This window comes from Miscanthus floridulus, chromosome 5 (genome assembly GCF_019320115.1).
Source record: "Miscanthus floridulus cultivar M001 chromosome 5, ASM1932011v1, whole genome shotgun sequence".
Taxonomy (NCBI): Eukaryota; Viridiplantae; Streptophyta; class Magnoliopsida; order Poales; family Poaceae; genus Miscanthus; species Miscanthus floridulus.
Genome location: NC_089584.1, coordinates 38,505,221 through 38,517,210, shown reverse-complemented (window position 1 = coordinate 38,517,210; position 11,990 = coordinate 38,505,221). Strand labels below are relative to the sequence as shown.

At 44.5% G+C, this 11,990-nt stretch overlaps 1 protein-coding gene and 1 pseudogene across 1 annotated transcript; both read left to right on the top strand.

Annotated features, from left to right (window-relative positions):
- Nucleotides 1-799: 799 nt before the first annotated feature.
- On the top strand, nucleotides 800-3,878 carry LOC136452004 (early nodulin-like protein 18; annotated as a pseudogene).
- Nucleotides 3,879-5,494: 1,616 nt separating this feature from the next.
- LOC136449860 (coatomer subunit beta-2) lies at nucleotides 5,495-11,067 on the top strand. The gene is made up of 4 exons (XM_066450081.1): nucleotides 5,495-7,678; nucleotides 8,645-9,154; nucleotides 9,812-9,897; nucleotides 10,493-11,067. Exons 1-4 carry the CDS (start codon nucleotides 5,627-5,629, stop codon nucleotides 10,695-10,697), a joined length of 2,853 nt encoding a protein of 950 aa, XP_066306178.1. The 5' UTR covers nucleotides 5,495-5,626; the 3' UTR covers nucleotides 10,698-11,067.
- The last annotated feature ends 923 nt before the right edge of the window (nucleotides 11,068-11,990 follow it).

Here is an 11,990-nt window from a genome sequence, read left to right as displayed (position 1 = left end):
AGCAAAAAATAGCTATTTAATATAATAAATATTAGTATTTTTTTAAAAAAATGGTTTATTAAATTAAACTTTTTAAAGTTATACTAGTATTTTTAGACGGAGTAATCGTATCTGTGGTACCTACTACTACAGTAGGTGCAGGTGCAGCTGCCAAAGTGTGAAGGGAGGGGATAAGACAAGGGGTGCAGCGCAGCAGATCCAATGACGGGACACCGCAACCGAAACTCAACCACGTCGCTGCATGCTCACATGGGCATGTTCGGCAGGTATCAAACAGCCTGTTCGGCTGGGGCTGATTACTATTGGCTGATTTGGTGTGAGAGAAAAATACTATTTTGACTGAAAATTTGTGATCGTTTACGACCCAGCGAACATGTTGAAAGTCGGCTGATAAGCCGACTGAAGCTATTTTATTATGAGAGAAAAATACTATAGATTTTAGCTAATAAGTTCAGGCCACACTGTTTTCGTTTACAGTCCAACATAACAGAACAGGTTATAAACTCCAGTTGACTGCCGACACACCTGCATTACCGTGACAGCAGCACAACACGAAACTTGGCAATGGCACCCTTCAACTCCGGCTCTGCGACACTCACTCATTTTCTCGTGCCCAGCTTACCCCTGTGTTCCTGTGTGTCCAGTGACCGTGGTGGCATGCCGAGTCGCCATCTCCGGCAAGCACAGTGGCATTCCTGCAATACGGCAGAATCGCATGCCGAGTCATGCAATGCTACCAAGCAACTTTCTCTCACGCTTTAGAGCTCCATCGCTCTTTTAAGCCACATCTACCCAACCCCCTTCCCAATGATACAAACATCATTCATCATTCATCAGGAGAGCAGCTAGCATCTGTGCGTCTCTTCCCCGAGAGGCAACCTACCATATAGTACTACCGAAATGGTGCTGCTCTCCTCCGGCGGCCGCCGCGGCCTGATGATCGTGCCGTCCCTCGCGGCGGTGGTGGTGGCCGCGCTGGCTGTCACGGCCCCGCGCGGCGCCGACGCGTACAAGAACTACACCGTCGCCGACGACAAGGGCTGGTACGACGGCCTCACCCTTCCGGGGGTCGACTACCAGGCGTGGGCTGACGGCAAAAACTTCAGCCTCGGGGATTTCCTCAGTGAGTAGAGAAGTACTACTGCCTGCACTTGCATGCATGCTCCCTGTCCCTGACTCCACTCCACGCCTATATATGCTAATCTTGATTTGTTTCAAGTGATCAAGTAGGTAATCATTGTTTATTATCATCAGCAGGTGTCTGTCATTTGGGTTAACCTGCTGGACAGGTGTTTTAACATGCCAGACAACGCATAATACTAACTGAAAATGGGGCCTCGTTTAGTTCATGTGCTTCAAGTTTACTCCCTGTCCCATCGAATATTTGAACATATACATGGAGTATTCAATATAGACTAAAAAATAATTAATTACATAGTTTACGACTAATTTACGAGACGGATTTTTAAGCCTAATTAGTCCATGATTTGACGACATGGTGCTACAGTAACATATATGTTAATGACAGGTTAATTAGACTTAATAAATTCGTCTTGCGGATTACTGACGGATTCTGTAATTTGTTTTTTTATTAATATCTAAATATCCTATACGATATCTCATATGACACTCTAAAACTTTACGTCCCTTATTTAAACCAGGCTAAATTAGGTAGTAGAGGTACCACCGCAGCCAGACGAAGATGACCCGAGCACGCAATGACCCATGGCCTTTTCAGTCCCAGTTTTGCTTTGCCGATGCATGAGCATCCCGATGGATCCGTCTGGGAATCTGCTCTCTTTCTCCGGGCTTGTTTAGATTGAGGTTAGGAATTAGTATTGGGTATCATAGCATTTTTGTTTGTATTTAACCATTATTGTTCAATCATGGTCTAACTAGGCTCAAAAGATTCGTTTCGTAATTTATAATCAAACTGTACAATTAGTTATTTTTTATCTATATTTAATATTCCATGTATGTGTCCAAAGATTTAATGTAATGGAGAGAGAGTAAAAAAACTTGCAATCTAAACAAGGTCTCTGTTTTCTGAGCTTCGTCTCGTAATTTACAATCAAACTGTATAATTAGTTATTTTTTTATCTATATTTAATATTTCATGTATATGTCTAAAAATTTAATGTAATGGAAAGAGAGTAAAAAAACCTACAATCTAAACAAGCCTCCGTTTCCTGAGCCTCTCTGTGGGGGTGGGGGGAGGCTCGATATGCCCCTAACGCCCACTCTGTTTTCAGGTCGTCAATTATCAGTTACCGTCACAAGTAGTATCCGGTATTGGTATTGGTATGCTCATTTTCGGCACTATTGGCATCCAAGATCTCGGCTTTCAGCTCGCTGTGCCTGTGCGTCCTGCTACTTTATTTGCTGTCCTTTCACGTTAGAAGAACATGGCCAAAGTCGTTTGAGCTTATTCGGCCTGTTCGTTGTTGTTTCAGCCAGCCCAAACCAACTAGATAGTAGTATTTTTCTCTTACAATAAACCAGCACCAGTCAGTCCAAATCAGTCCAGAAACCAACCAGCGAACATGCTGATTAAGTATTATTTTTTTAAACTAAAGAATGGTGTTTTCCTATCAAAATATTTCAGCATAAGAATCGGCGTAAACGAACAGGGAAGGCATCACCGCATCAGTATGTTTTTGTTGTGACCTGCATTAGAACTACCAGCACTCTGCTAATCTGCTCGTCTGAATAACGCAACTAACATGACTGTCACTGTATAGCCAGCCCACTCAGAGTGACAAGAACGTTGCAGCAGCAGCTCTTAAGCCTCTGTACCTGATTAGCTAACTGGTGGTTCCACTCGCCACATTGGCCCGGTTCGCTTCACCGAAAAAAACAAGTCGAAATATTGTTTTGAATGATTTGTTAAGAGAGAAAAACACTTTCAGCTAAAAAACCAACTGAAAAGTACGGATTATAATACAAGCGAACAGGACCATCACAGCAATCAGTTAGAAATTAATCCGTGCATTGCATCCAACTACATTTGACAGTCCTGACTAACCAACGCACCTTCACGTTCACTGCAGTCTTCAACACGGACAAGAACCACTCGGTGGTGCAGACGCGGAACGGGACGCTGTACAAGAGCTGCGACTACAACGACTCGGGCCCCGACGACACCGTCGAGTGGTCCGCCGCGGCCCCGGAATTCAGATGACGCCGTCACCGTCGCCGTGCCGCTCCTCAAGGAAGGCCGCGCCTACTTCTTCTCGGGCAACTACGACGGCGAGCAGTGCGAGAGCGGACAGCGCTTCGCCATCGACGTGGCCCACGGCCAGGGCCTGCCGCCGGACCTCAGGCCGCCCGTCGCCGCCGACGCGCCGGCGCCCTCCTCCTCCGCGGGGACCGCCGACGGAGCGGCCGCGCTCGACTTCAGCCACCCCAAGAACGTCACAACGCCCAGCGCGACGGACGACGACGACGGTGAACCGAGCGGTACCTCCGGCTCCTCTGCTCGGACTCTAGCCGGCCAGCTGAGGTCCGCTCTGCCCGTGACCGTGACGCTGCTCATCACATTGCTCTTCGCGATGTAGGTGGCATACGTTAGTTTATCTTTTGTTTGTGTCGTGCTTATTGGGCCTGATAATTAATTTATTTACTGCATTAGTCAAATATAGAAGGGTTTCTAACTTTCTATATATAGATGAAACATAATTAGATGTTAGTGAAATGTTTTCACTTGTATATTCTACTGTATCTGGCTATTTATTTGATTTGTACCGTGTTTCGTAATAATAGATCTGGAATTCTGGATAATAATCTTATTCTTTGGAACAAGCAAGTCATCATTTCGTTAGAGTATATTCAGTTCGTTTTGATCGATGGGATAAACAATATCTCAATTTCTCATGACACTATTGTCCCTTTTTCATGGCAGGAGTAACCCATGACTACCTTGTAGATCCTTGTAGATTGGGGTACGACTTGTATGCAGATTTTTCTCCTATGCCGAATTCCTAAGGTAATGTTGTGCTAAGGACGTTCGTCCGTCCAGACCTTTTCGTTGGTGGACCACGACACCCGCCCAACAACCCAGCACTCTTCACTCTACGGACGAACAAGCGGACGAACGTATTCGCTCATGAACCTGTCGTCTCCATTCTCCAGAACCCACATTCCTCTCCATTCAACGCACCGCCGTCCGCCGTGGTGTGCTCTAGTGCGACCATGTCGCCATGGGGCTCTCCACTGCGCTCCAGCGCCGTCGCCCCGCCAGCCTTCCTCCCAACCAGGCCATCCGCCCGTCACGGCGTTCTCCACTATGTCGGCCGCCTTCTCCACCAGGAATGGCTTCTCCACCTGAGTGGCATGCCACTCCGCGGTATCGAGCTCCGAGTCGACGAGCCTCTATTTATCCAAGCATCGAGTAGATGTTTGCGTTAAAAGCGCATGTTGCAAGCGTATGTTTCATGTGTTTCGACCATATGTTGCAAGTGTTTCATCTGGGTATTATCAAAGTAGATCTAGATGTTGCATATGTTGTAAATGATATACACATTGTTACAAGTGTATGTTCTAGATGTTTTAGATGTATGTTGTAAGTGTTTCATCTGGATGTTACAAAGATACATATGAATGTTGCATATGTTATAAAAATTGTAGAGGAGATGAGATATTAGGACGGGTGCGAAGCATATTAGGCCTGTTTGGTTGCTTCCTGGCGAACGGCGCCCGGTCCAACTCAAGCGTTAGATTTTTCACTGCCTATGGCTGGATACGCCGCTACTCAGTTTGCCATCCAAACACGCTCGTCGTGCCTATTGTCATGGTAGCAAGTGACAATGACTTTTATGGTATGCACATGCTAAAAATGATCCGACCCCTTTCAACTACATCTAAGGTGTTGTTTGGGTTGGCTTTTTATATGTACTATAATTGGTTCACATTCCACTTGTTAGGTTACTTCATGTTTGGTTGGCCTGGGACCATAATCGAATTTCATTGGGGGTCTGATATCCATATGTAGGAAGTCGAATTGCTCCGCTTCTGAAGTATCCAATGTTGGCCAAATATATAGGAAAATATTAATATTTATGGTACATAATTGGTATCATTGGTAAATTATTGAATATATTTTTATAATAAATTTATTTAGAAATATAAATATTACTAATATTTTTAATAAACCTAGTAAAAATCAAGAAAGTTTGATCAGCACGTATCTCATAGCGACACTTTGTTTTGCGACGGAAGGAGCAGTCACACATGAGGGGGAAAAAAAGGAAAGCTGAGAATATTCGTGAACAGTCTTCGGCTCACATGGAAGACTAGTGTGAATCGAGATGGGCCTTTGCGGAACGTAATACTTGGGCCAGCTAAGCCGAAGAAGCACCACCCACTTCGCGGCCAGACGGCTCAACGTTTAGATCCGTTTTCTCGGCCCAAGATCAGCAGCCACTTTGCCAACGAACGAACGAACAAGGCGCACCAAACACGTCCAAACCTTAAAACCGACGGAAAGAGAAGACCCACATCTCACCGTTCACTCTCTCTCCTCCTCCCTCCCCCTCCGCTCCCATCCCTCCCAGATCCCGATCCGCCGCCGCCTGCGGCAGATCCAGCCACCACCTCCTCCTCCCGCCGCAGATCCGCCGCGGCCGCTATGGAGAAGCCATGCTCTCTCCTGGTCCACTTCGACAAGGGCTCGGCCGCGATGGCGAACGAGATCAAGGCGGATCTGGAGGGCGGCGATGGCCCCGCCAAGGCCGACGCCATGCGCCGCGCCATCTCGCTCCTCCTCAACGGCGAGACCCTCCCGCAGCTCTTCATCACCATCGTCCGCTACGTGCTCCCCTCCGAGGACCACACCGTGCAGAAGCTGCTCCTCCTCTACCTCGAGATCATTGACCGCCGGGATCCGGCCGGCCGCGCCCTGCCGGAGATGATCCTCATCTGCCAGAACCTCCGCAACAACCTCCAGAGCCCCAACGAGTACATCCGCGGCGTCACGCTGCGGTTCCTCTGCAGACTCTCCGAGCCCGAGGTGCTGGAGCCGCTCGTCCCGTCCGTGCTTGCGAACCTCGAGCACAGGCACCACTTCATCAGGAGACACGCCGTCTCCGCGGTTTCCGCGATCTACCGACTCCCGCATGGTGACCAGCTCATCCCCGACGCGCCGGAGCTCGTCGAGCGGTTCCTCGCGTCTGAGCAGGACGCCTCCGCGCGGAGGAACGCATTCCTCATGCTCTGTGCCTGCGCACAGGACCGCGCCGTCGCCTACCTGCTCTCCAACGCCGACCGAGTCGCTGAGTGGCCCGATCTGCTGCAGATGGCCGTTGTGGATCTCATCCACAAGGTCTGCCGATCCCAGAACCGCGCCAACAAGGGCAGGTATATCACCATCATTACCTCGCTACTCTCCACGCCCAGCACGGCGGTTGTTTATGAATGTGCTGGCGCCCTGGTGTCACTCTCTTCAGCGCCCACGGCTGTGCGAGCCGCTGCCAACACCTACTGCCAGTTGCTCTCGTCGCAGAGTGACAACAATGTGAAGCTCATTCTACTGGATCGCCTCAACGAGTTGCGCACCTCGCACCGGGATGTCATGGTGGGGGTGGTGATGGACGTGCTTCGTGCACTGGCCAGCCCCAACTTAGATGTCAAGAGAAAGGTTCTTGATTTAGTGCTTGATCTGCTCACCACACGTAACGTCGAGGAGGTGGTGCTTTATCTGAAGAAGGAGGTGGTCAAGACACAGGCAGGAGACCTCGAGAAGGGTGGCGAGTACCGCCAGATGCTGGTGCAGGCCATCCATGCCTGCGCTGTTGAGTACCCAGAGGTGGCTGGGTCTGTAGTGCACCTGCTCATGGACTTTCTTGGTGACACCAATGTTGCTGCAGCTGTTGATGTTGTGCTGTTTGTACGTGAGATCATTGAGACCAATCCGAAGCTGCGTGTTTCCATGATCCAGAGGCTGATTGATACATTCTATCAGATTCGGGCATCCCGGGTCTGCTCATGTGCTCTCTGGATCCTTGGGGAGTACTCCCTCTCTCTATCAGAGGTTGAAAGCGCCATTGCTACCATTAAACAATGTCTTGGGGATCTACCATTCTACACTGTCTCTGATGAAGGGGAGGCAACTGATTCCGCCAAGCCAGCCCAGGCAGTGGTGAACTCTGTCACTGTATCTTCCAGGCGGCCTGTTGTTCTTGCAGATGGCACCTATGCCACACAGAGTGCTGCTACCGAGACCATTTCGACTCCATCAGTTGCTCCTGGATCATTAGCATCAACCCTGAACCTCAGATCACTCATTCTGTCAGGTGATTTCTTCCTGGCTGCTGTTGTTTCATGTACCCTGACCAAGCTTGTGTTGAGGCTGGAAGAAGTGCAGCCATCTAAGGTTGAATCAAACAAGGCTTGCACCGGAGCATTGCTGATCATGACATCGATTCTGCAGTTGGGCCAGTCTTCTTACCTCCCCCACCCGATTGATAATGATTCATATGATAGGATTGTGCTGTGTGTGAGATTGCTTTGCAATACTGGTGACGATGTCAGGAAGATTTGGTTGCAGTCATGCAGACAGAGCTTTGCGAAAATGCTTGCAGAGAAGCAGTTCAGGGAGACAGAGGAGATGAAGGCAAAGGCTCAGATCTCTCATGCCCAGCCAGATGATCTTATTGATTTTTACCACCTGAAGAGCAGGAAGGTAAGAAAAATCGCTCTCTTGTTGCATTTTCACTTATAAAAATGCCAATATTTTCTTTTGAACCGATATTACTTTAGATAATATTGTCTCATTAAAATGATGATTGGCTTAGTGCTGTTGCCAATTTGTTGATGTGGTCAGAAGTAAATTCTTATTATCTAGAATATAAAATGCTACTCTATGCTGCATCCAAGAGTGATGAACTCTTTTTCATTCACTTTACAAGTAAAAAAAAGTCTACAATGGGATATGACACTAGAGTGATGCATCCGCCATCTGCAGTTTGTGTTCCTACATTGTCTATTTGTCTTACAACCTATTTTAAGTTTTTAACAGAACATTTCTATTTGGCAGTCTTTAAGAGTACGTCAACTTATAATTTATAAACAATAAATTGTATGAAATCCCCTCTGAAGCAATAATTTGTCACAGCCAACACACATTTATCTCTCTTTGCTTGCATTGTCATCTCATGCAATAATTTGTTCTGTAAACAGTCATGAGCAAGCCTTTTTCATGCTCTTGTCATTTTATGGGTGTGCAATGTTTGCACAGTCAACATATGTATGCTCGAACTTCCTGCTGCAGTTTCATCGAATTCATGTTTTGTTTGATTTAAACTTCTGGTCCATACTTTAAGTCATGTTGATCCTTCAAGAGGTAATAAGCTAGTAAACTTTTTTCCAGGAGAAGGAAAATAACGTCTTCTTTGGTAGAGATAAAGCCAAAAAAAAATTGAACAGTTGTGCCAGTGATGATAGATAATTTGCATGTTAAGGTAGACGCACAAGTTGAGCACAAATTGTTCATGTGTTGTGTGACTAAGGTCTGCTCTTAATGTTTAATATGGCGATGCATGTCATAAGTCTGGTGTTGTGTGTTGTCTTGGTTGATATCTTGCTGCTTTTAGTGTGGCCTTCACATTTGCACCTTCAGTTATTAAAGCATGCTATTTTGTTGTCACAGGGCATGAGCCAGCTTGAGTTGGAAGATGAGGTGCATGATGATTTGAAGGCTGCAACTGGTGGATTTACTAAGGATGCAGATGATGCAAACAAGCTCAACCGCATTCTTCAGTTGACTGGTTTCAGTGATCCTGTGTATGCTGAAGCATTTGTAACAGTTCACCATTATGACATTGTACTTGATGTTACTGTAATTAACCGTACAAAGGAGACACTTCAGAACTTGTGCTTGGAATTGGCTACAATGGGAGACCTCAAACTTGTTGATCGCCCTCAGAACTACACCTTGGCTCCTGAGTCTAGCAAACAGATCCGTGCTAATATCAAGGTTTCATCAACAGAGACTGGAGTTATATTTGGCAACATAGTTTATGAGACTTCAAATGTGATGGAACGATCAGTGGTTGTCCTAAATGATATTCACATCGACATCATGGATTACATCTCACCTGCTACGTGTGCTGATGTTACTTTCCGGAACATGTGGGCAGAATTTGAATGGGAAAATAAGGTAACAATCTTCTCTGTACATTACAGTTGTGTGAAATCTTTGTTTTGGCAAGATGCCGAGATGTTATCTGTTCTTAAACTGTAATCTCCTAGCAGCGGCCTTCTCCAATCCAAGAACTATAAAAAGCTATGGCAGGATGAAACAAAAGCTACTTTATTTAACGGTCTTTTAGAAAACATGAAAATTCCTAATTAATTATGCATGAAAACATTTAACTAAGTAAAATTTCATGAACGCAAATACTTTAACACATGTATAGGGCTCTTGGAGAACATGTCAGCAATTGTGGATATAATATTAAAATTCTTTCAGTGTTTGATTTCTCTAGTCATTTTTCATGCAAAACTGACACAACATTAGTTTCTTTTGTGCCAATGTATGAGAAAAAAAATGTTTTAGTTTGAAACCTTTTCTGTTTTTACCAAAATTTTCTTAGGAAGATATCCCTGTGACACATAGGATGGGTGTTCCATATTTTTGTGCACCATGTTGTAATTGATTTATTCAGTTGCTTTGTGTATTGTTAGTGACCTGCCCTGGTGAATCTGGAATTCATTAATTGTTTTCTGACATACTCCTTTATGTTATGTCTGGGAAAACCTTCTTTGTGATTGGTTTGACTTCTTTTGCTAAGATTTATTGTTTCTCGTTTATCAGGTTGCAGTGAATACTGTGATTCAGGATGAGAAGGAATTCTTGAATCACATTATCAAGTCAACAAACATGAAGTGTCTGACACCACCGTAAGTCGTTCAGAAAACTGGTCGTTCATGTTGACCTGTGGATGGATTTATTTCTACTTCACTATTTTATCTATATTATCTTAGGCATGTAGAACTGTTTCATTTTTAAGCCCATAATCATGAATATGATGACTAGTTAACTCTCATGCATGGCGCATATGAAAATATTCAGAGGTTAGATTCTTCAATTACTGTGTTAAATTGGGAGGCTAATCTATTATCAATCTAACTTCTAGCTCAATGCCAAATTGTTTTTGTTTGTAGACTAAGTACAAATAAAATCATCTGACCTTGGAGAAATGCAACTTCCCAAACAAACCTTTCTCAAGTTGGAGACAATACCACCTTTTTCACTTATTGCATGCAACTGGTCAACTATTGCTCCCATGCTAGGATAGTTTTATTTGTCCAAAATAGCAAGAGATGGACTTTATGTTTTTGTACAATTAGATGATGAATTAATTAAGTTAGCTGAAATTTGTAGAAGTTTTGCCTTTTAGCTTTGAGCTTTATGTGTTTGACATGGTGAATTGGGTGAGTTTCTGCCAAAATATTTGCATGTTCTCTGAACTTCTAACCCTTTGTTTGACATCAGGTCTGTACTAGACGGAGAATGTGGTTTCCTTGCTGCTAATCTTTATGCAAAGAGTGTGTTTGACGAGGATGCTTTGGTGAACATCAGCATTGAGAAGCAGCATGATGGCAAGCTCAGTGGTTACATCCGAATAAGGAGCAAGACCCAGGGAATTGCACTCAGCTTAGGGGACAAGATTACCCTTAAGCAGAAGGGTGGCAGTTAACTGGGACAAGTATCGCAGTTGTATCATCATTTTTCTCTTTTAGGAAATCCACGTGCTACCAGTGCCGTGGCATTGAACTGAGTATAAATGCTTTTTGTACAAAAGGATCAAAGAAAGATAAGAGGACAGTTATGAGGAAGTCACGGTGTTAGATCCCTGAGCATGAAGTTCTCGGTCGAAGATCCATGTTGCTGTAGTAACGATGCTGTTCCAACTTCCTTTCCTGATAAAATGATGATGTAGAAATAGTTGTGATGTTTATGTTGATTTCTCGACAGGTAGATCAATTGTGATCTTGTACTATTATGAATCCCTCTAGTTTTGATGTTATATTTTGCTTTTATTTTAATTTTGTGGTCTTGAAACAGAAGCTCGGAGACGGCGTTGTCAGTTGTCACCTTATTTTTTATAGAGATCAATTTGAGCTCATGTTCTGTTACATATAGATTTGCCTGCGTCGGCAGTTGTGTTGGTTGCTTTGTGTTCTCGCTGGATAGGTAAAAATTGCAAGTAGGACTATTAAATCCTTCACATTAGTCTTGAAACTAATAAAACAACTATTAATAAGACTTGATATGATCTACTTAATTTAACAAGGAAATTAAAAACTTAAAGCATCACACTGGTACAGCTAATAGTTTTGAATAGTTATAACAATATGAAATCTAAAAACACATGATTTAACAGCCTGTTCGGGAGGTCGTAAACGATCGTGGATTATTTACTGCTGGCTGGTTTGGTGTGAGAGAAAAACACTGTTTCTGGCTGGAAATTTACGATCGTTTACGAGCAAGCGAACAGGCCGTAAGTTCTTCAAGAGAAACTCTGAATGCTCTAATATCTATCTTTTGTTATATATCTTAGCTTCTATGGTTAACACTTAGGCGACGATGGCTCTGTTCGCTTGTCTTATAATTTATATTTTTCAGCTCGTTTTTTTAGTCGGAACAGTATTTTTCTCTCATAATAAATCAGCCGAAACAATGTTTCGACTTTTTTTTCAGCCGGGGCCAATAATAGACTGAAGTAGAATTTGCAATTTGGGATCATCGTGTGCAGGTGTTAAGAGACCCAAAAGAAAAATTTTAGTAGACCACCCATAAAACAAATGTATTTTAATGATACTTATGTAGAGAGTTCTGACCCATATGTCAGACCCCTTCCAAGTCCATGACCATCAAAAGATCATACTAGCTAGTGTCCAGAAGCTACCCGCACAGGAGCGAACGAGTGCCTAGCGCGTCGAGCTCGTGAGAGAGCGAACGAGCGCCTAACGCATCAGGCTCGTGAGGA